Consider the following 26,185-nt stretch of genomic DNA (forward strand, 5'->3'; position numbering starts at 1 on the left):
CCCAGAGGAAGAAATCACCCGAACAGCAGCAGTATAGTGACCATCACAAATCTTCCGCCGACATTGACGGAGGTTAAGCTCACTCAAATCAAGATCTTCATCCACATGAAACGAAGAAGGACCCTCATCCAAACACTCCTACAACAGCTGCAAACCAGCGCCAGGCACCCCCCCCCAGCAAGGATAGCCCTGGCAATACTCTCCTCCAGACGCTGGCGCCTAATAACGGTCCTACACTCGGGATTACTCCGTGGAGCGAAGGTCTGAAGCAGACAAAATGGCAACACAAGCAAACGAATGCAGCAGGAGACGTCACCAGGAGAATCGACCACATCATCCAAGACCCCCTTCAAAGCCCGAGCAAACCCAAGATGACACTTAGGAGGTATAGATTTCACGGTGCGAAGGCCCAAAGATAACAAACGTGTTAGAAATCTATATCTCATAATACAACATATTCTTATATGTTACAATTTAATTTAGTCATAAAATTAATTTAGATCTTATGCATGCAAACATAAATAAATATAGAGAAGAAATCGTCATCCTTACATTGAGATTTCGGATCAAAGGACACAAGTAAGATCTCCTTCTTACTTGTTCTTGAGCTCTCCTAATATGGATGAACAAAGATTCAAGGATAGAATCTCTCCCAAGGAATTATACCCAAGATAACCTCCTAAAAGACTAATATTATTAATACTAGAACAATATTAATCTTAATAAAATTGACCCAAAACTATTGTTTTTATCTCTTGTATTTCGGCCAAGAGAGGAAGATATTTGGATTTTATTTCTCTAGTTTTTCTTAGAGGGCTTTTCTATTTCTTACACTAGAAATATTGTATATTGTATGAATGAATAATAATAGAGAAAAACTCTCTATTAACCCTTTCAAAAACTGGTAGGAAGGAGGGATGGGGAGTCAATGCATGAGCAAGTTTTTTATCCAAGAAAACATAGGCTTGCATGGCTATAGCTAGGTGTAATTATTTTGTTTCCACTCAAATAATTTAACATAATTTAAACACCATACTCCCTCCATATTTCGGTCCATATTAGATAAAATGGATTCCATTTTATCTTTGTCAATTTATCAATTTGTCACATGTCACAAGTCATGTAAAATTGTCATGTATTTTTTCACATATTAAAAATCAACGTATTACTAAAATACGTCATGTACAAAATCGACTTAGTAATTCACAATTACTTGTACCAAAACGCTTTACCAATTATAATTTACAACATCTTGTATTTATAATAAATCATTCATTCAGTTTCAATTGTTTCCGCAAACAATAATTTCATCTAAGCAATAAAACAATTCGATTACTTAGACCGTATCTTATTTTAATCAAATTACAATGAGACACGTAAATATTACTTCCAAAATATTCCGTCAATTGTAAGTAATTTAATTAACCCGTATCGACATACGATCAATTAAATAATCAATTAAGAGTGTTATCCTTTAGGTATGACCTAAGGGGATCAACTGATCACCACCGTCGCACGACAGTAATGTCAAACTCTAGTCAGCCAATCATTACCGATATGTGTGGACCAGTTGACTGTAAAATATTACATCCCACATGTATTCTTAAAATGAGATTTAAATATGTGATCATCATGATCAACAGTTGTAATCGCATTATTGTCGGAGGACACATATTCCAACAATCTCCCACTTGTCCTCGACAAGTGTGCGTCACCAATTCTCGTGTCTTATTACTATCTCCCACTCAATGCAAAGTGTCTTTCAGGTCGTATTTGCAAGTGATCATATCGAGAGTGGTTTCCTCGATCTGGAGAATAACTGATTGACCATAATTATCTACCATAGATACCTTCCGAGCGTGGCCATGCATTTCCAGTTCATTACTCCTCGAGTGGCCCTGGGATATTGTTATAACCCTGACAAGGGGTGGACAATTCCTATTGCACTTTTTCTCTTCGACTAGCCACAGCCATCATAACCCAAAATATACCCATTTGACCCCATTTATGAAGGTCGTAGTAACACAAATCAAAGTTAATCTGAAACTGTGTCATCTTAGGCGAACAGTCTTTAGTCAAAAGAATCGACTCATTAGAATACTATAGTAGCTCTTGCCACGACCAGGCTATATAAATTTACCAGACCTCTATAAGCGGTCATAAGGCCCGACAAGGTGTTCCTAACAGTCTGCCTATGTGATCGACTAGTCATCTCACATGACTTCATGGTATTTGAACTTGCCATCAATCGCATCGCACTCTAGTCACTTCGAGACGTCACTTCATACAAGTGACTATGGGCGAATAAAATGTTAATCCGTGTTCACTTTAACGGGGTTCAATTTGTCACTACAACCTATTTGGATGTAACAATGTATAAAGAAAAGATAAAAGACAAATGCGATTATGAATATGAACAAAAACAACACTTTTATTTCATTTCAAAATCTAACATAAACTTGGTACATGTTTAAGTCCCATGGACGCAACATGTCCATCATGCTTGGCCTGCAATAAAGGCTTGGTGAGCGGATCGGTTATGTTGTCATCCGTCCTAACCTTACATATCACAATTTCCTTTCTTTCAATGAAATCTCTAATTACATTATATTTTCTAAGTACATGTCTAGATCTATTACTAGACTTAGGTTCTTTAGCTTGGAAGATCGTCCCACTATTATCATAATAGAGAGTGATCAGATCATTGGCAGTAGGTACTACTCTTAGACCTTCCGTGAATTGCCTGATCCACACAGCTTTCTTGGCAGCTTCTAATGCTGCAATGTACTCAGCTCCGTTATTGAATCCGCAGTCACAACTTCCTTGAAGCTTCTCCAGCTAATGGCACCACCATTGAGCATGAAAACGAAACCAGCTTGTGATTTCATGTCATCTCTATCCGTTTGGAAACTTGAGTCTGTGTAACCATTAACACGGAGCTCGGTTTCTCCTCCAAACACTAAGATAAAATCCTTAGTTCTTCTCAAGTACTTAAGGATGTTTTTGACGGCTATCCAGTGACTCTCACCTGGATTTCCTTGATATCTACTCGTCATGCTCAAGGCATACGAGACATCAAGACGTGTGCATATCATGGCGTACATGATTGATCCAACAGCGGAAGCATAAGGGATCAACTTCATGCGTTCAACATCATGGGGTTTGGAGGGAGATTGAGACTTGCTCAATATTGTCCCAGTTACCATAGGTACCAATCCCCTTTTTGATTTGTCCATGCTGAACCGTCGAAGAATCTTATCAACATAAGACTCTTGACTCAGTGCCAATATCCTCTTGGATCTATCTTTATGGATCCGGATACCTAATATGCGTTGTGCCTCTCCTAAATCCTTCATTTGGAAGTGGTTACCTAACCACTTCTTAACAGAAGATAACATCGGAATATCATTTCCAATGAGTAGTATGTCATCGACATACAAGATTAGGAACACAACATTGCTCCCACTAAATTTCATGTATAAACATGGTTCCTCAACACTTCGAGTGAAACCATTCTCTTTTATCACATGATCGAATCGATGATTCCAACTTCTAGATGCTTGCTTAAGACCATAAATGGATCTCTTAAGTTTGCATACTTTGTTAGGATTTTTAGAATCGACAAAACCTTCGGGTTGTATCATGTACACCTTATCTTCTAAATGCCCATTTATAAAAGCGGTCTTGACATCCATTTGCCATATTTCATAATCATGAAATGCGGCAATTGCTAACAAAATCCGTATGGATCTTAGCATGGCTACGGGGGCGAAGGTTTCATCATAATGGAGACCTTGGACTTGGGTAAATCCTTTTGCCACTAGCCTAGATTTGTAGACATCATCATGTCCTTATATGCCATTCTTGACTTTGAAAATCCATTTGCATTGAAGAGGTCTTGCCCCTTTAGGCAAATCTACAAAGTTCCAAACTTGGTTTTCATGCATAGAATCCATTTCGGACTTCATGGCTTCAAGCCATATGGAGGAATTTGGACTAGATATTGCGGCTTTGTAGGTGGCGGGCTCGTCACTTTCTAAAAGCAACACATCGAGTGTTCCATCTTCTTCGATAAGTCCCACATATCGATCGAGATGGCGAATAACACGGCCCTTTCTTCTAAGTGGAGGAGAGACAACCGTGTTAGATGACAAAGGAACATCTTCTTGCGTCTCTATCTCGGTTTGTGGCTCTTGAACTTCATCAAGTTCAAACTTTCTCCCACTCTGTCTCTTAGAAATAAATTGACTTTCTAAGAAGACAGCCCCGTAAGACACAAACACTTTGTTCTCTTGAGGTTTGTAGAAATAGTATCCTCGAGAGGTCAAGGGGTAACCTACAAAGATGCATTTTTCGGATTTTGGGACAAGCTTGTGGTCGGTCTTTGCCTTGACGTAAGAATCACATCCCCAAATCTTCATGTAGGATTGATTAGGAACTCTTCCTTTCTACATCTCAAACGGAGTCTTTTTGGTTGCCTTTGTGGGACTATTATTCAAAGATATGATTGCAGTTTGGATTACAAATCCCCAAAACGATTTCGGTAACTCGGTTTGACTCATCATGGATCGAACCATATTAAGTAGGGTTCGATTTCTTCTTTCGGCAACACCATTGAGTTGTGGCGTTCCGGGTGGAGAAAGTTGTGATGTAATACCACAACCTTTCAAGTGTGAATCGAATTCATGGCTAAGATATTCTCCACCGCGATCGGATCGTAGTGCTTTAATCCTTTTGTTCAATTGGTTCTCTACTTCGTTTTGAAATTCCTTGAATTTCTCAAAAGCTTCACTTTTATGCTTCATTAAATAGATATACCCATATCTACTCAAGTCATCAGTGATGGTTATGAAGTAGTCATAATTTCCTCGAGCGGTGATACTCATTGGTCCACACACATCGGTATGTATGAGTCCCAATAGTTCACTAGCTCGTGTCCCTTTACCACTAAAAGGATTTCGAGTCATTTTGCCAAGAAGGCAATATTCGCATGTTTTATATGATTGAAAATCAAATGGTGTAATCACATTAGTCAAAATTAATCTTTTGATGCGATTCTCGTTTATGTGATCTAATCGACAATGCCAAATGAACAATTCATTTGGGTCACTTGATTTGAGTTTCTTTGATTGAATGTTATAGATATCATTAGTCGGATTCGAGGTTTCTAAAATGTAAATGACATTAATGGAAGAAGCTTGGCCTATAACCAAGTCGTTCCTAGAAATAGTACAACGATTGTTCTTAATGACAAAACAAAAACCGTCCATGTCTAACATAGCGATTGAAATAATGTTTTTAAAAAGTGTAGGCACATAAAAACAATTATGTAAATACAACTCAAACCTATTAGGCAAAGCTAATACATAAGTTCCCTTGGATTCAGCCGCTACTCGAGCTCCATTTCCAAGGCGTAGATCCACATCTCCTTTGCTAAGCCTCTTCACGTCTCTTAAACCCTGTAAATGATTACAAAGGTGAGAACCACAACCGTTATCCAGTACCCATGTCGTAGTGGAAGTATAATTTATATCAATAACATAAATTTCCTTAGGAATGTTACCTTTTGGAACGATGATTTCTTCCCTTATATTTCGCAAATATACGGGACAATTCCTAAGCCAATGTACCATGCCATAGCAATAATGGCACTCATCTTAAACTTGCTTGAAGTTTTTCCCTTTCTTTCCCTTCTTCTTAAACTTTTTGCCCTTAGAAGCAAGAGCTTGATTGCTTGAGCTCCCACTAGTTTCGGCATCCTTCTCTTCCAACGACAAAGATCCTATAGATTTTATGAGGCGGTCTTCCTGAGACCGGCTCACAAAAGATCTAGTAGTAGTAGGTGGTCTAGAAGAAGTGATGAAGTTAAGGTTTCCATCCGAACCTATCCCAAAATGAAGTTCTCTAGTAGTGTCGAAATCATTGCTGAAGTAAACGTCGTCAAAAACATTGTGGTAAGACTCAATAGTTATCGGTGTAGTAGCGTTTGATGGATTCATTGTAATGAACTACAAGTATGGAGGAAAAGGAAATATTAACATTTGTCTTTTTAATATCAGACTTGTAAATAAATTAACAAGATATGAGCATTTATATAGTGACCTCTACCCAACTATTATAAATGATTCCGAGATCCAAATTCATATTAACTTGGGCACGGGGTAGCCGATGAAACCCTTATCAATATAACTCGGTGGACTAACTCTTTAATCGGTTCTACTTTTAGAACTTTCGGTCGATAAAATTACTCTAATATTTATCTATAGCCCGGAACACATGCGACTATGGTCACGAATACTTCCTTGAGGTCAATCCAAATTTCAAATAAATGTGTCCATGATCCAAATTCACATTAACGGGCACGGGGCAGACGATGAACCCCTCATCAACATGAATTCGGTGGATAGACATTTATCACCCACTTCCTCTACGTAACAAGGTTTGTACCCCGGGGTGGCCGAGTGCACTCCCTCGCGAAATAGGTTTTCATGGTTTCTACTTTTTGGTAAGGCTATGTCTCAATTGTTTATTTTTAGCGAGAGGTCATGTCAATTTATTATCTATCACGTTTTAAGTGAACTAAAGTGGTGAACTACGATAATTGTAATTGACACGCTCGATATACTCGATTAAAATGATAATGCATGTTTTAAATATGGCGATTTAACGATGCATGCAACATATAAATAAAATGCAAAGCATAAATAAAATCCTAGTATGGCCTTCCTAAAAATAGTAAATCTAATAAACTATTACAAATTCGGAAACCAACTCCATTGGTCCATTGAACTTCGGTTTTGGCACGCATCTCGAGGTAACATCTTTAATGGATCGCCTTCTTGAGTGGCACCATCTTCAAGCATCTCCGGAATAAATAAATTACATAACAAATTACATAATTTCCTATTATACATTTGTAATTAAAATAAAATAAATATATTAAATTAAAAAATGGTGATACGAGATCACAATAAATTACAACCGAATCGATATTCCCATACATTTCGGGTAAATATCAATTAAAAACTAAGGCCATACTAAGTAAAATTACATAATTCAAAAATTACATAAAATAAAATTATGACAATCATAAATAAAATGCAGCATTATAATATGTATGAACATGCCCAATTTTATGCTAAACCGCCTTTAAGGAGCCAATATCGTATATTAATCGGTTTTTACGGATTTGCGTGATTCAACCTTTTAAAATCACAATAATTACATAAAATCATATTTATGTACTAGTTAATTACCCTAACCATCTTAGGACTCAAAATTAGTCTCCACAGACATATTGACAATAATCCTATATATATATATAAAACTGGGTTGGAAGCGTGTGGATGCGCCACGTGTCATGGAAAGAAAAAAAAAAGAAGGAAAAATCAGGCCGTGATTCTAAAAGGCCATTTAATGCGTTCACACATGAATACCAATGAAAACATAACAAAGTCTGAAAAATAACCTAAAATAAAGTTTGATTCTTCCTTAATGCTTTCACACATGAATACGAATGAAAATATAACAAAGTCTGAAAAATATATATAGGATATCTAAACCCTGATATGTACAGCGTATGTTTTTCCTTCTAAGAGTCCCTCTTCAATGGACATAGGGAATCTAAATATGATTCCTGCTTAATGTGTTCAACGTATTCAACATTATTTCACATAATTCCTTCCATATAAATACATGTCTCCAAACTTTTTTTTTCCACCACACAATCTCCTGATTTCTCTTTGTATTATTATCGAGTTATTTGCACATCAAGCACACCACAGCATCACCATGTCGATCAGCATGTCCAGCAAAAAGTAAAGTTATTCAACTCAATTATGTCGGCTTACTACTGCATAGTACCTGCATATTATGTTGATGAAGATTAAAATTTCTGTTTCATTACTCCAAATTAGTTTCCATGATTTATGAAATAAACTTCTCCAGTTATTATGTTGATGAAGATTAAAATTTCTGTTTCATTACCCCAAATTATTTTACAAGATTTATAAAATAAACTTCTCCACTTACCTTGCAAGATTTCAATAACAAGCTGTATTTTACAAGATTTCAATAACAAGTTGTATTTAACCTAATTCAACTATTTTGCAGGAGGGTTCTTGCTTCTCAAACTGAAACCTACTCTTTACTAGAGAGTTTGAATAGCAAAAAAGATGATTGGAAAATCAAAGCTCGGGTTTCAAGGTTGTGGACGGTTGTGAATGCAAATAATAAGGATGAATTAATAAGCATTGAAATGGTCCTTATTGATGAGAATGTAAGTTTCCATGTTAATATTTTTATTAAAATTAATCATTAATCTTACAGATTTCTACTATATATGACTTTTATTGTTTTATGACTTTTATTGTTATTTTTATGACAGAAAAACTATATTCATGCCGTCATCAAATCCAACATAGCGCATTCTTTTCGCGGACTATTCACCGAAGGAGGTGTTTATATGATTAAGAACTTTTCCGTACTTGAAAATAAGAGCACTTATCGTGTCGTATCTGATAACAAGATAATGATCCAGTTCTATTCCAACACCGTGGTAAAGGAGGTCACATTTGATTTGCACAAGATACCGCAGCATAGATTTGATCTAATCGAGTTTGAGAAGCTACCGGAAAGGATTGGTAAAATCTATATTCTATCAGGTTAGTAATTTATAATAAAGCAAGATGTCTATTTTAAACATAACTTCTTCTCTATGTGTTATTTACTTTCTCTCTTGCACAACCATCTTTGTTGATGTTATCGGTGAAATCATTGGAGAGGGTCAAATTGACAACAAGAACTTTAAGGGCAGAGAAATAGTAACTCTTGACATTGAGTTGAAAAACCTAAGGTAATTTTACCAAAAAAATCATCAACGACCATGTATGTTTTTATTACTGTTTCTGTCATATCCCCTAACCAAGAATCACTATATTGTATAGGAAGAAAACAATCAAGATCACTCTTTGGGGAAAAGCGGTAGAAGAATATAAAAAGGAAGCTTCACTTAAAGGACTTGGCAATCGGGTTGGAGTTTTCACATCAACTTTGGTGAAAGAATATCATAGTAACTATTTTTTTTCCCAACCTCCTGTACTTTTTTTGTAAAATTACTTTCAGCAATCTATATGAAATAACTTTTAAAATATATACAGACACAATGTATTTATCAACAACTCCGGCCTCAAAAGTGTACTTGAACCTCTAAATGCCTGAAGTAGAAGAGTTCAAAGAGTGTTTGAGGTTTGCAACATAAATGTAACTTTTATTTAGAAATTTTACATTAAGGACCTACGTCACTGAATGACATCCTTTTGACATATTTATTTGACAGTGATGGTCCTATCAAGGTTTTGGAAATTCCAAAGAAGGGTATTGATTTGAGTGTCGTGGCAGCCAAAAAGAAAACAATTGGGGAGATTCTAAATTTAGAAAACACAAATTTTGAAGGAGACATGACTTTCTACTGCCTAGCAACAATCAAAGGTTTTTCAAATAAAAATTGTTGGAACTTCCCTGCATGTGCAAAACACAAAACATCTGCAAAAGCGGCTGGGACCAAATTTTGGTGTCAAAAATGCATGCTCATCATTGAGGATGCTGTCGTGAGGTACAAATATAAATATATTCTTATTCTTTTGATGTCTAATTTAACGTATTCAAAAATACTTACGCAAGTTGATTATTTTTGCAGGTATCGTTTAGAAGCGGAAGTGGAAAACGAAACAGGGTCAACAAAATTCATAGTTTTTGATGATGAGGCTCAAAAGATAATTGGGATGACAGCCCAACAATTACATGATATGGAGGAAGCAAAGGATGAGGTACTAAGAGCTTTTCATTATGTGTTATTAACATTATTCCAATTAGCACATTAATTGTCATTTACAATTAAATGTTAACAAATGTAAACAGATAGATGAGGAAGGCGAAGTGCCACGACTCATCCAAGATCTTAAGGGTCAAACCTATGTTTTTCAAATAAAGATAACAAATTTCAATAAGACGGTTCGAAACTAAAGTTTTACTGCTACCAAGATTATTGACAAAGCATTCCTGGAGAAAGATTTGGTGGGTTGTTATTATCTTTATGTGTTACCGTTTGTAATTTAAAAAAAACGAAAATTGTTCATACCTAATGGAATTTTTCCTTTTTATATGCAAGGATTCAACCGTATCGGTGGCAACATGTAATAATGGAGATGTATTTGAAGTTGGCAAACCCGAGTCAAGTGCCCCAAAGAGAAAAGCAAATGGCAGGGCCAATGAAGATGATGAAGCGTTAGAGAAAGGAAAGAAACCAAGGGAAGAAGCCTAAAGATTGAAAACAATTTTATTTTCAGTGTAGTCTGTCGTCTGTCTTTTTTCTCGAGCTTTTAATAAGGATTAATATTTAGGATTTCTCATTTTCAAATTATGGAAGTTTTATTTAGAAGGACAATTATCGATTATGTTATGTTTTTTTATTTTAGATTTTCCTGTTAAGTGTTGAGTTCATAGCAGCTCTGACACAAAAAATATTGGAAATTAGTTTTGTTCTGGAATTTAAATTAAATAGATTATGTTATATTTTTTTTAACTCATATAATTCTATTATGTGTTTAGTTCATAGCAGCTCCGACAAAAAAATTATTAGAAATTAGTATTCTTATAGAATTTTAATTAAGGTTATATACTTAATATAATTGTCGCCATCTTCTTATTCATGATGACCAATCAACAGTCTCTCTTTGACTAACTCATACTCTCATGAAGTACAATCTCAATAAGAAAAAAAAAACATATGTAGTTTTACGTTTACGGACATTAATTACGATAGTGTGTTTACCTCAACTAATTGCACCGCGACATACAAAGCCCATACAAAAGTATACATGCATTGACGGCTACTAATTCCATGAAAATCTGCACAATAGATACTTATTGTATAAGTATTGTATAAGTAGTTAATCATTGCAGTTGTTACATCTATAATAATCGAAATACTTAAAAGATCCAGTCGTAATCGCTTATTAGTTTTTTAAGAATCAGAAGAATTAATATTTTATCTCATACCCCGTGTTGTTCAAGCTAAAACGTATCAGTTATTATGTTGTTGTAACAAGCAATATAAGTTATTATTATTTGACGTATAAGTGAATGCGACTGAAAAAAAGCAACGATATAAAAGCAAAATATGGAGAATAGTAATCTCACAGGCCCGAATGTTATCTAATTTCGTCAAATACCTGTACATTGTTTTCACCAAATTCGTTGACTTAATTTTTTTTTATTTATACAGATTCATGGTATAGGAGTAATAATGGATGAAGTTATTATTATTTGACGTATAAGTGAATGCGACTGAAAAAAAGCAACGATATAAAAGCAAAATATGGAGAATAGTAATCTCACGGGCCCGAATGTTATCTAATTTCGTCAAATACTTGTACATTGTTTTCACCACATTCGTTGACTTAATTTTTTTTCTATTTATACAGATTCATGGTATAGGAGTAATAATGGATGAAGTTATTTTCAACCAATTCATTGTATATTTTTTTTTTGAACACATTCATGGTATATGATTTGAATGAATGAAATTCTTTAAGTTAACCTCATTTAAAATGATAGACTATTTAAATCAGATAATTCAACGAACCTCAATAATGGCTTACTATTATATAAAGGATTTATATTGCTTTTCAAAAATCATACATTGTTGTCATTGCATATTAAAAGAAAAAGATCATTCACAAATGTCGAAGAATATGTAAGAACTCCATTATTTGCCGATAATTTAAATCATGATACTGCCCTCACTAACGTTTTACTGTTTTAAATGTAAATATGCTGAGGCCAGTCATGGGACAATTGTCCTACCACCATCCTTTACAGGTGGACCAAGGGCGATGATGCAGAATTATGAAGATTATGTAACATATACAAATTACATGTTACATAAACGAAAGAATGCAGACCGACAAAAGTGCATGTCGTCTACAACGCCTTGATTACAATAATAATAATAGATGCTTCACAAAGAGGAATAGTATATTTAAAAAATGCACGTCATTTTAAGATTGTTGTTTTGATTTGTTATTAAGAACCAAAAGTTCTCACTACCAATTTTTTATATTATGATTTATTTCTTGTTCTTGATTGGTTACATATTAACATAGCGCACAAAATTAAGTTTTTGTTACACAGAGAACCACGTAGACTATCTAATTGTCGAGTTATTTAATCAATGCATTGACTAAAATAGCAAATAAATATCGAAAATAATCATATTCCATCACATAAGTCAGTGGTAATATTACAAAATGTCCTTTTCTTCACGGTTCTACTCTTTTTTCACGCTTTCTTTTTAAAAAAAAAATGTAAGTGAATTACTTTGGAAATTAAATAAAATAAAAACAAGCGAGATGAAATTTCTGAGGATTTGTGAACAAGAAACAAATGAAAAAAAATCGGGCGTGATTGTCGAGCCAGATACTAAGTTCGTTAAATATTAGAATACAAATTGTTAGTCAAACATAACATAAGACAAAAATTAATTTTCACTACACATAAACCGACATAGACTGATTTATTTATTGACTTATCATTAATTATTTCCTAAATTAACGGAGAATGTACTGACTAAACTACTGATTTTATTCAATGTATTGACTAAACTACTTTCATATATATGAACACATCATGTGTAAATACCGAATGTAATCCTATTCCAGATTATAAACTGTAATTTTCTCCATCACTATTATACTCTGACTTCAAACATTTTCTTTTAAAAAAAGAATAAAAACATGGAAAGTGAGTTAGTTTGCAAAGAAAATCGAAAACGAAGACATGAAATTTCTTCAAATAGGATGTGTGAACCGAGAAGACCGCAAATAAAACGAAAAATAAATGTTCAAGACTTGGCTAGTAAGTTATCTCTTTGGTGTCATGTTAGTAACTACACTGTATATAAAAAATCTGGTTGCAAGTGCGTTAAGTTTTAAACTGCTACTCTAACTACATTTTATCTTCTCAAAACTTAAACCATATAACAGTTAACATGTCGTACTTAAACCCGTCTTTAAAGTGTCGTATTATTAATAGAATTTATATGCGTCTTCAATATGATGACGACCAATGTATACTGATTTTTATTATCAAATACGTTTATGAAAATGAATCTCATACCTGTACAAAGTAAAATGACTTTAACCTATGTGCAAGCCAACACCATGTCGAGCAGAAAGTATTTTTATTCCTTTATCAATTATGTTGTCTTCCTGCATTGCTTCCTGCAAAATGTGTGAGCAATAAAATATGTCAGATTAAAACAATTTAGCATCCCTGATTTTCTAATTAAACTTATCGTGTAATTTTTCTTTCATCAATGTATATTTCTCTATACAATATATTCTTAACTTCTCCCTGATTTTTAGAATAAACTTCTTCTTTATTGACATTACGAATATTTTAATATATTTACCTCTAATGCCTGATAGAAAATATAGCCCGATATGAAGCTCCTATAAGTACACAGGGTCAACTCTGCAAATTACACAAATCTCTTATAAGTTGGTAAACACTGGAATTGTTATTAAAGATCACGAAGCACAAGATAACTAATTTCACCACAACACATAGACCTTTCGTGCATAATTAAACAAATTTCAAGTTCAAGTACTTCTGTTCAACTTAAAAACTATAATGTTATAATATTTAATCTAACGTCTGAGTTGGGTGTCAACGCTCCTACTCTAACGCAATCTCTCAGGGCCATCAACTGCAGGACCATCAAACTCAGTACGGAACCTTCCAAATAAAAGTAAATGTTTTATTTTATTTCTAAAAGCGTTTTAAGTATATGTATTAACATTAAGTAGTTATTCCATTTATGCTAAAAATCATCTCACATGTGTAAAATATCGTGATCTGAGGAAACCTCTTTATGAGTGCAAGGAATGCAAAGCTATTCTTTGGTATGAGGAAAGTTTGAAAAAGGCGACAAAATCTACGAATCCATCATTCTCATTATGTTGTGTCGAGGGGAAAGTAAGCCTACCATTGTTCAAGGAGGCGCCACCTTACTTGAAGAAACTTTTGAGCTATTGCGGGGGTAGTAGATCAATAAATTTTAGGGACAACATAAGAAAGTACAATGCAATCTTTTCTTTTACTTCTATGGGGGCTCATATAGACTATGAGATCAAAAAATCGTCAGGACCTTACGTATTCAGGATTAGTGGACAAAATTACCATAGTATAGGACCCCTCTTGCCGAGAACGCCCGGAAAGCGAAAGTTTCTCCAATTATATATGTATGATAGTGCAGATGAGGAAGTGCGACAAAGAATGACATGTATCACTGATGGTAATGACATGACAACGTTGGATTCTTCTATTGTCCGTGGGTTACTAAGCATGCTTGACCAAAGTAGTTGGCTTTGCCAAGTTTTTAGAATGGCAAGGGATAGAATCAACTCAATACCACATGAAGAGCTACGTATCAAGTTAATTTCTACAAGAAAAGAGAATGGTAAACAATATAATGCTCCTTCTGCATCTGAAGTTGCAGGTCTCATTGTTGGAGATTTTGGACAGAATAGTGGAAGAGATATCATTGTTGAACATAAAAGCGATGGGACACAAAGAATAAATGAGAAGCATCCTTCTTATATGGCTATGCAATATCCACTAATGTTTTCTTTTGGTGAAGATGGTTACCATGACGCCATCCCATATAAAGAAGTGGCAAGGAAGAAAACAAAGAGGAAGTTTGTAAATCTAAGAGAATATTATGCGCACATTCTTCAACAAAGGGTTAATCAAGGCACTACTCATCTAGAATGTGGAAAACTATTTCAGCAATTCATTGTTGATGTTTATACATCAGTTGAAGAAGATCGACTAAGATAAATTAGATATAATCAATCATCTCTAAGAACTGATGTCTTAAGAAATGTATATGATGCTCTTACTAAAGGAGAGAACATTGGTGCTTCAATCGGAAGAAGAATTGTTCTGCCACCTTCTTTTACAGGTGGGCCAAGATACATGATGAAAAATTACCAGGATGCAATGGCAATTTGTAGATGGTATGGAAACCCATCGTTATTCATAACCTTTACTGCCAACCCTAAATGGCCAGAAATAAATTACATGCTTGGGTTTATAGAAGGTCAGAAAGCTGAAGATAGGCCTGATATTGTTAGTAGAGTTTTCAAGTTGAAACTTGAGCAGATGATGAAGGTTTTGACTCATGAGGAATTTTTTGGCCGAGTTTGTGCACGTATGTCTCTAAACTTTAACATAGAACATATCTACTCTAAAGTATTATGTTTATTTTAGGCCGAATCCTAATTATTTAACACACCTTTTTTATAGATGTTTATACCATTGAGTTCCAAAAAAGAGGGCTGCCACATGCCCATATAGTTCTTTGGTTGGAACCAGATGAAAAGCATGGCACCCCAGAATTCATAGACACAATAATATCAGCAGAAATACCAGACAAGGAAACAGATCCTGTTGCGTATGATATTGTATCACAATTCATGGTTCATGGACCGTGTGGTGAAATGAATGCAACTGCACCATGCATGACAAAAGATGGGTGCAGCAAAAATTTCCCAAAAAAGTGTCAGCCATAAACAATTATTGATGACACCGGATATGCAATTTACAGAAGACGTAATACAACCAGGTCAGTATGATTTTCTATTATAATGTCTCAACCTTTAATTCTTTAATAAATTTGTTGACCAATTTTTTTTACTTTTTAACGTAGACTAATTTTTATGTTTTCAGGTCTGTCCGCAAAGGAGATAAATTACTTGAGAACGGCTATATTGTGCCACATAACAGGAATCTACTAATTATGTTCAATGCACATATCAATGTCGAGTGGTGTAACAAATCTAAAGCAATTAAATACCTTTTCAAGTACATCACAAAAGGGCCTGACAGGACCACAATGATTTTAAAAAGAGTGTAACAAGGCGATGGAGACGAGGAAGATGAAATTAAAACTTACCTTGACTGTCTCTATCTTTCTGCACCTGAGGCGGCATGGAGAATATTTGCCTTTGAGGTACATCAAAGAAGTCCAGCAGTTGTGAGATTGCACGTCCATCTACCTGGTGAACAAATGGTCACATTTTCAGACGGTGCTCGGTTAGTTGATGTCAATGACAAAAACCATGACACCATGTTTACCAAGTGGCTAGAATTTAACAAGAACTCAGCTACACCAAATTCATTAACATATGCAGAGTTCCCGACCAGGTATGTATGGACAGATCAAAAAACATGGACTCCAAGGAAACAGGGTAAATGCATCGGACGGATTGTATATGTACATCCTACAGCTGGTGTACCTTAGGTTATTACTTAATTCAGCTAAAGGACCCACAAGCTATGAAGATATAAGGACTATTAACGGCTTTACACACCCCACATTCAAAGATGCTTGCTATGCTCTTGGCCTCCTAAGCGATGACAAAGAATGGAATGAAGCAATGCGAGAGGCTAACCAATGGGCAACTCCTAACCAACTGAGGGAGTTATTTGTGACAATGTTGTTATTTTGTGAAGTAGCTGATCCTCTACATTTCTGGAACACAAATGCTTCTATCTTAAGTGATGACATATTGATTAGAAGAAGAAAATTGTTAAGGCACCCTCAACTGGAACTATCAGAAAAACAAATCCACACATATTGTCTCCTCGAGTTGGAAAAGATTTTGAATGGTTATGGGAAGACAATCTCAGATATGCATCCACTCCCACAACCAGATGTTCAAGAGATTCAGCATCTTGAAAATAGACCAATAAGGGAGGAACTAAGCTATGATGTCGGCATGCTTCGTAAACAACATGATGAGTGGAAGCCCCTTCTTAATCCCCAACAATTACACATGTATGACAAGGTTATAAATGCTGTAAATTCAAACACGGGGGGGAGTTTTCTTTGTGTATGGACACGGAGGTACAGGAAAAACATTCCTTTACAAAATAATTACTGCACGTCTAAGGTCTGAAAGAAAGATCGTCCTCACTGTCGCTTCATCAGGTAATTGAAAGAGCATTTTACAATATACACATTTACATATAAATAAATGTCTGTTGTTTATTTTTCTTATTCTTCTCATGTTGCAATTTTATCAACTCCACAGGTATTGCGTCACTTTTACTTCCTGGAGGACGAACCGCTCATAGTAGATTTGACATCCCTATTGACATATTTGATGGTTCTACATGCGGCATTCGTCAACAAACTCAAGTTGCAGAGCTCCTTCGCCAAACTTCACTCATAATATGGGATGAAGCTCCAATGGATCACAAATATGCTTTTGAAGCCGTAGACAGGACATTTAAGGACATTGTTGGTTTTAAAGACAAAAAAGCAGCACTAAAGCCTTTTGGTGGAAAAAACATTCTACTCGGTGGAGACTTTAGACAAGTACTTCCAGTCATTCAGAAGGGAACAAGGCAGGATGTTGTTCGGGCTTCTATCAATAGGTCTTACATTTGGGATAGTTGTCAAGTGTTCATGTTGACAACTAGCATGCGTGTTAGGAGTCAAACAGAGGATGGACAAATTGACACGAGCAAAGAAGAATTTAACAAGTGGTTACTCGATCTAGGAGATGGTAAAATACCCGCTATTAGAAGAAACAATGAGGAAGAGCCGACATGGATCAAAATCCCAAATAAGCATTTGATTAAACGTACTTCAAATCCAATTGAGCAAATTTTTAAAAGTACGTACACAAATTTTGAAGCTAACTGCTTTGACGAAGAATATCTTCAAGAAAGAGCGATTCTCACCCCATTGAATGAAACGGCAAGTAAAATAAACGACTACATTTTTCAGCATGTAAAATGGCCAATGACGGTATTCAAAAGTTGCGATGAGGTATGCCCAGCATCAACAGATTATTCCGATCAACAACTCGCATACCCAACTGAATTCCTTAACACATTGACGCTATCCGGCCTGCCTAATCATGTGTTACAGCTAAAAATAGGAGTACCGGTCATCCTTCTAAGAAATATTAATCCTTCTATGGGATTGTGCAATGGTACGAGACTTATTGTCTATCACATAGGAAAACACATCATCCAGGCAAGGATAATTACGGGGAACAAAGTTGGAACATCTGTGATAATTCCTAGAATTGTCCTAACATCCACTGATTCAAAATTTCCCTTTGTCCTTAAAAGAAGACAATATCCCTTGAGGTTGTGCTATGTTATGACAATTAATAAAAGTCAAGGACAGTCACTCAAACATGTTGGTGTATACCTTCCCAAACCCGTTTTCAGCCATGGTCAATTATATGTAGCTGCGTCACGAGTGACATCCCCTGAAGGACTGAAATTCTTAATACATGAAGACGACGAGAACTTTCACGGCTACACAAGAAACATTGTATACAAGGAAGTCTTCAACAACATTCCGAAGGTAAAATTCCATTTCCATTGTTTTCCTTTGTCAATTGAAATGTAATACATACAATGACAGTAATGTCGTTATATTTAATATGCAGGTGATCATTGACATGCCGACATGAAGACTGTAAAGCAGCATCTACATGGATCATATTCAATTTTTATTTTATTTTTTACCAATAAAGCCATTTACTTATTTTATTCCTTATTTGTTACAGCGCTGGAATTAAAGTGTATAAAAAAAATTTAGCTTCATAAAGACACTTGAATTCAAGCTATTTGAAGATACATGCAGCATCAGATGAATCAATTAACTATTTTGTTTTGTCTAACCATAACAATTGAATACTAAAACAACAATTATACACATTTCAATTACGGATCTACTGATTACAAAAAAAATAAAAAATGAATTGATTAGTCAAAATTCAAACCTCATTTCGATTGTTGAGATACGATACAACGAACAACAATTACAACCATTAAGTTGTAGAGGACGATCTAATCTCCAACCAGCAGTCTATTTTCTATTGTTTGATCATTTTTTTTTATATAAAAAGAGAAATACGGGAGGTTGATGAAAGGAGGAGAAGATAAGGATATCAGTAGATGATAAGAACTGAGGTGAGGTTAAGCTATTATCATTTATTACTCTCTATTCACTACTCAATATTATACTTATTAGGTAGTGTGTCACAATTTATTAAAAAATGATTTTGTAATTATGTAAATAATAATAAAATGTGTATACTATTAGACCGTCGAAGGATATTTTATATTTATAAAAAAATATCGTTTATCCTGTACATGTCTTTACCTACATGTACTTATCAATTACAAGTATATTATTAACATAGGGATTTTTTAATATAAGTTTTGTCTTTTTTAACTAATATAGTTATCAAGTGCGAATGTATTGACTTTCATACAAATTGAAATTTCTAGAAGAATTCTTAAGTGCCACGAACCAAACATAAAAATACCAAAGCATATGTAGTTTGTAAATTCATGGATATTGAATTTAGTAAATATTGAATACCTAATGAACCAAAAATTTAACAACTTTCTAAATGGGGTACAATGTATACAATTGTACCATTCATAATATGATTGTGTGCAATTCTATATATACATATATAGGATGATAGACTTCACAGTTTCGAAACCAAAAAAAAAAACATTTTGAATTGAACACAAATTACATAACTATACAAAATAATTCAAGCGATACAATTATTAACCACATGGATGCTTTCTACATGTTTTCACTTTTACCCAACGACTTGCAATTCGAGATTGCTAAGGCGGTAGCAAGGACCTCAACTCGAGATGCAATGAGTTTACTATGCACGTAAGTTCCATGTTTGTAAAGAATGAAAATAAAAATGTTTTAGAACAATTTTGTATTAAATATTATTCGTATTTAAACATTATAGGAAAATTTGTAATATTGAAATTTTCCTTTATGTAGTTGTCGAGATATGAGGAACATTTGCATGGAGGACGCTATTACATCCGAGCTAAATAGATTTACCATGTTTGCGAAGTTACCAAACGACATGCAATTCGAGATTGCTAAAAAGGTTGCGGCTAACTCAAGTCGAGATGCAATCATGTTACTATGCACGTAGGTTTATAATTTTCACCGTCTCAAGCTCTTATTTACTTTCCTGCAACTTTTCAATAGTTTTTTTTTCCACTCTCATACATTTTTTTCTCTAATAATACACTTTTCATTGTTGTAGTTCCAAACAAATGCAGAAGATTTGCACGGAGGAGGAAATTTTTAATAACATTCAAGCAAGACCAACTACTCAACCAACTCCTCATCTTAGCAACTAAAGAATCGAGTATGGTCGTGCAACAATCCTTTATAAGACGGAATTGGAAGATATTTTTATTTCTAATTTAGAGAAGGTTTTTAAAAATTATGTATTTTTTTAGTTCCGGTTGTAACTTTATATTATTTTCCTTTTTAGTTGGAAATCTACAAGTCTCCAAAGTTTTATATTTGCGCATTTCTTTTATAGCCAACAAACACTATAATTAACCCACTATTCCATATCAGATACTCCACAATTTAAATTAATTATATAAATTGCACAACTTGAATTATAAAACGGCCAATGTTTTTATTTAGTAAAAACATGATTGCATACCCACCAATTTGGTATTTCAATGCAATTACCCACTAACCCACTTTTACTCCCTTGCCCACCGTATGAGTACATTATTATTAGAAAAGCTCTATTTTCATACGGAAATACGCAGGGTTAAGTAGTTTATAATGCGACAGATTGGAATGTTTGCTTCAAATCAGTTGCATTCAAGTCGAGTTCTACGAGATTTGCAAAAGCGGTAATTAAAACCGGCAAATTTGTTCAATAATCAAATGTACCGGGTTTTTTATTTTCAATTATATCACATAAGTTCCTTATCACTTACCAAAAGACGGATTGAACTCCATTTTTTATTTTTATTTTCACAAAAACTCACAAGAGAGAGATTTAAAATTATGTACAAAGGCGTATTATGAGCCTGTGTACAAAATGCATTATTGGACAATTTGAAGACTGTACCACCATCAATCACAACTATATTACAATTATATTCTTTCTAATTTAATATACATTTAAAAAAATATAAATTTTGTGTGTTTTAACTTTCTTTTGTAAACAACATATAAACACAGGCCGTGCGAAGCACGGGATACTTCCTAGTTAACTTATATTTCTTAATATTGTTCATAAAAGACTTAAAATTACAATATAATGCCATAAACTTCAAATAAATCATAAAAATTTCAAATAAATTCAAAATTTGAATTTTAAACTCATGAACATTCTGGAAAAATACCATGACATTCATAATGTTCAAAAACTTAGGTTAAATTTTGAAAAATTATCGAGGAAAAACAATGTTGGGGTTTATCGGATTTATCAATTATAACCATAAAAATATGAGAAAAATAATTTTTATCAACTTTTCAATTTTAGATCTGAAATAGGAGATAAAATAAAACATGTGACATTTTTCCTTAGTCATGAAGTATGTTTTAGCAATTTATACTAATTAAAGTCACTATTTATGTTATTTTTCATCAAAAATTCATAAATCATGCATAAAGACTTCATTATAGCCAATTATTTTACACACATCTTGTAAAATTTCATATGACAACATACTAAATTTATATGACCAGATTCGAAATATTACTCATATTAACCTATATTCATTTAAATTTGATTTTATCTTGAAAAATCCATATTTTGAGCATAAGAACTCATAAAATTATGAAATATTACAGGTCATAAAAATATAATATATTTGAAAACATATCTAAAAACCACTGGAAAAATTGAAGTTTAGCTAATTTTAGTCCAAACATGACATTTTTATCATAAAATCACATTTTTAATGCCATTATTTTATAAAATGAACAATAAAAATCCATAAATTAACCAAAAAATCCTAAATACATTTTAGGACCAGAAACTTTAACATGCATAATTGATTTCGTGATATATCATAATAAACACAAATTTATAAGTTTTATTTGTTAATCGTATAACTCGGAAAAACTATAACCGATTTGCATGCAAACAACCTAAGGCTCTTGATACCGCTTGTTAGAAATCTATATCTCATAATACAATATATTCTTATATGTTACAATTTAATTTAGTCATAAAATTAATTTAGATCTTATGCATGCAAACATAAATAAATATAGAGAAGAAATCGTCATCCTTACATTGAGATTTTGGATCAAAGGGCACAAGTAAGATCTCCTTCTTACTTGTTCTTGAGCTCTCCTAATATGGATGAATAAAGATTCAAGGATAGAATATATCCCAAGGAATTATACCCAAGATAACCTCCTAAAAGACTAATATTATTAATACTAGAACAATATTAATATTAATAAAATTGACCCAAAACTATTGTTTTTATCTCTTGTATTTCGGCCAAGAGAGGAAGATATTTGGAGTTTTATTTCTCTAGTTTTTCTTAGAGAGCTTTTCTATTTCTTACACTAGAAATATTGTATATTGTATGAATGAATAATAATAGAGAAAAACTCTCTATTAACCCTTTTGAAAAACCGGTAGGAAGGAGGGATGGGGAGCCAATGCATGAGCAAGTATTTCTATCCAAGAAAACATAGGCTTGCATGGCTATAGCTAGGTGTAATTATTTTGTTTCCACTCAAATAATTTAACATAATTTAAACACCATACTCCCTCCATATTTCGGTCCATATTAGATAAAATGGATTCCATTTTATCTTTGTCAATTTATCAATTTGTCACATGTCACAAGTCATGTAAAATTGTCATGTATTTTTTAACATATTAAAAATCAACGTATTAATAAAATACGTCATGTACAAAATCGACTTAGTAATTCACAATTACTTGTACCAAAACGCTTTACCAATTATAATTTACAACATCTTGTATTTATAATAAATCATTCATTCAGTTTCAATTGTTTCCGCAAACAATAATTTTATCTAAGCAATAAAACAATTCGATTACTTGGACCGTATCGTATTTTAATCAAATTACAATGAGACACGTAAATATTACTTCCAAAATCGTCCGTCAATTTTAAGTAATTTAATTAACCCGTATCGACATACGATCAATTAAATAATCAATTAAGAGTGTTATCCTTTAGGTATAACCTAAGGGGATCAACTGATCACCACCGTCGCATGACAGTAATGTCAAACTCTAGTCAGCCAATCATTACCGATATGTGTGGACCAGTTGACTGTAAAATATTACATCCCACATGTATTCTTAAAATGAAATTTAAACATGTGATCATCATGATCAACAGTTGTGATCGCATTATTGTCGGAGGACACATATTCCAACAGAACGATCAAGCGAAGATATAGACTACTGAACAAGCTCAACCCCATCATCAGACGAAATAACCGATGGAGACGGAGCCAAGGGTCTTGGGATACCCTGAATAATAAAGCTATAGAGGCCGTCAACACATTCCGGAGGTGCCACAATATCACCCCGACTATGCCGACATCTAGAGCGATAGGTACGAGTTTTAAAGCACACCCCACACAACCAGAGGCCCATCCGCTTCAAAGTAATCTTGAAATTAGAGAAAACAGTCAGACTATCAGTAAGAGTTTGACGCGTAAGTCCCATAGCATCATAATGACAATGTCGGTCCTGAAAATGCTTCTGCTAGTAAGGCCCCTACCATAACCATCCGGACACTCATGAATACCCGAAAAAGGACAATGAAAGCGCATTAAATCAGGCATGAAGGGAGAAGAAAACCCCTCCTCCAACCTGCACAAAAAATATAGCCACCAAGGAAAACCACCAGGATGAACACCACTACACAACCACACTCACAAGCAGCTAGAGGCTCGAAGAAGACAAAGCAACCGAAAAAGAAAGCAAAAAAAAAGGGGTCTAGCAGACAGCCGAGGCAACCACCAACACATCATCCAGTCCGGTGGTGGTCAACAACCAGCCCGCACTACCTTAATACCACGACCAGCCCAAAAAGCAAACCCGCAACACCCACCACAACAACAACCCAACGAAGGCAGAGGCGGCAGTCAGCGGGGCAGCGGCTGGACACAGGGAGACACCAGACCACTAGTGACCGACAACCAACAGTAAAGAAAAAAGAAGAAGCACGTAAAACCCTAATCGCGAAGAAAAGAGGAGAAGAAAACACACCGGCAGAAAAACCCTAAAGCAGTAACGTCAGCCACCACAGGAAAGGTCGGCGACTTGAGGTCTGATGGCCAAAGGGTGGTGGCGCAGGGGAACACCGACACAGGCAGGCCACAATGACTCTGTAATGGACGAAACTCCCTCGCAAAAACCCTTGTAGCAGCGCCAACCGTAAAAACAACAAACAATGACCACCCTGACCAGCGACGTGAGATCTAAAGGTCGATGTGACGTGGTGGTTGGCGGCGTACAGCGGCAGGATGACGTGGTAGCAGATGAACCAGATCGCCTCTCCTCTCCCTCTCCCGTTCAAAACCATAAGCAGGTTCCATACGCCATTTTTCTCGACCTTCAACCTCATATCCCGTCTTTATTTCTCGACCAAATTCGATAAATTTTGCACCAATAGATTCCTCATCTCGTCCTCCTTCTTTGTATGTAAGAAAGAGCCAAGTTTTCGTCCTGTTTCAAAATGGCCGTCTTACAAGGATTCGGATTTCGGACTAAGTACTTCCATTTTTTGTGTTTAGAGTCATCCTTGGGTGATTCCTTGGATGTTTAGAAGAGCAAAAAGGTAACGGTAATAGGTTACTCAACAAAAACGTCGAACTATCGTCTTATGGGTCGTTTTATATGCTCTTGTTCGGTAAAGTTTGGTTCTTTGTGTCTTTTTCTCCTTTATATGTTAATTTCCGTCTTAAATTGTTGTTGGAAGTGGCTGTTTTGGGACGGATAATCTGGGTTTTGTCTGAGCGAAATTTTGCTGGCCTTGTTCATGAATTGTCGTTTTAGTTTTCGTCTTGTCCATGTCTTAAATGGCTCGTTTTTGGACTATTTGGGTGTCATTGTTGGAGCCGTGATAGATGAATTTCGGGCTGTTGTTGGGACTGTTTTGTTGCCCTGGTGGTACGGTGTTTTGTAACCCTTTCGGGATTGTTTTGGTGGTCGAAATGGTGGTTGTGGGTGGCTTGTCACGACCTGTGTTGGGCTCTGTTTCAGAGGTCGTATTACAAGTCTTTTTGGGACGGTATGGGTCTGTTTTATTCGAGTCATGGTAGCTAGACCGTGGCTTTGGCTCGCCTGACCTGGGTAGTGGCCTGGCTGGGCACGGACAGAGGCCTGGCAGCATTGCCATGGCTGGCTGGTTGCGGCCTTGGTCACGGGTAGTGATATGTTGTTGTTGTAGGCGTGTTCCATCTGGTTGAACCATGTTTGGATAGCTTGAGTTGATGCCATATACTCATGTCAAGTTAAAATATTTGAATTTCCGTCTCGTGTTTTATATAACGTAATTCGTTAAATATCGTTAATTTTTATATTCTTCTCACATGATTTATAATTGTGAAATACATTTATTAATTATCTCATTTATTTATGAAATGACATGTTTTCCTTATAAAACGAGTTCAATTTAATTATTGTATGCTCATGAATATTAGTGATTGAATTATTTACCTTTCCGCCTCATATCTATCATGACGTAAATAATTCATGCCCGTTTATTATATTTATTTTCAAGTATTTTATGAGAATGAAAATAAATGTTATCAAAATGTTATTAGAAGGTCCAATTGAATTTATTATATTTTGATCAAGTGTTTTATAAGATTCCATGGAATATTTACCTATATACTACTCCGTATGAGAATGTTAACTTTGCATTTAGTATACTTTGCTCAAGTATCATTTAGAAATGAAATGAAATGCCCCTTTATGTTATACAAGTACGAATGGCTTAATCTACCTAATGGTTGGTAAGGAGTCGTATTCTTATGATAATGTCGTTATGCTATACCGTATTGCTTGACTTATCTTTACACCTCTTTCGGACTGTCCTACCGATTGTGGGTTTAGCTAATATCTTCCGCCTCTTTCGGACTGTCCTGCCGATTGTGGGTTCTCGATTTCTGATTTAGGCTTCGGGTCTTGGATGCGGACTGTCCTGCCGCATGTCGAATCGGAAACTGTACTGTCCCGAGAGTCTGGCTAGATTTAGACTAGGACTGGGTCTTGGGAGTACCATT

At 34.8% G+C, this 26,185-nt stretch overlaps 1 protein-coding gene and 1 long non-coding RNA gene across 4 annotated transcripts; one reads left to right on the forward strand and one right to left on the reverse strand.

Moving 5' to 3' along the window:
- Window positions 1-7,441: 7,441 nt before the first annotated feature.
- LOC141634388 (uncharacterized) lies at window positions 7,442-19,109 on the reverse strand. Its single transcript, XR_012539114.1, has 6 exons — window positions 18,873-19,109; window positions 16,019-16,121; window positions 13,472-13,533; window positions 13,177-13,280; window positions 10,832-10,908; window positions 7,442-7,863 (listed from the first exon to the last, which is right to left on the reverse strand). It is a non-coding gene; the product is annotated as an uncharacterized LOC141634388 (long non-coding RNA).
- LOC141634387 (replication protein A 70 kDa DNA-binding subunit B-like) lies at window positions 7,875-10,825 on the forward strand. Of its 3 annotated transcripts, none has more exons than XM_074446577.1 (5): window positions 7,875-9,070; window positions 9,159-9,246; window positions 9,338-9,613; window positions 9,698-9,827; window positions 9,919-10,825. In XM_074446577.1, the coding sequence occupies exons 2-5, from the start codon at window positions 9,212-9,214 to the stop codon at window positions 10,021-10,023; spliced, it is 546 nt and encodes a 181-aa protein (XP_074302678.1). In that variant the 5' UTR covers window positions 7,875-9,070; window positions 9,159-9,211; the 3' UTR covers window positions 10,024-10,825. The 3 variants fall into 3 exon arrangements, with proteins under 3 accessions (XP_074302678.1, XP_074302681.1, XP_074302680.1); XM_074446580.1 differs by having other exon boundaries at window positions 7,875-8,854; window positions 8,946-9,246; XM_074446579.1 differs by having other exon boundaries at window positions 7,875-8,278; window positions 8,387-9,246.
- Window positions 19,110-26,185: the final 7,076 nt, after the last annotated feature.

The sequence above is a fragment of the Silene latifolia genome, chromosome Y, assembly GCF_048544455.1.
Source record: "Silene latifolia isolate original U9 population chromosome Y, ASM4854445v1, whole genome shotgun sequence".
Taxonomy (NCBI): Eukaryota; Viridiplantae; Streptophyta; class Magnoliopsida; order Caryophyllales; family Caryophyllaceae; genus Silene; species Silene latifolia.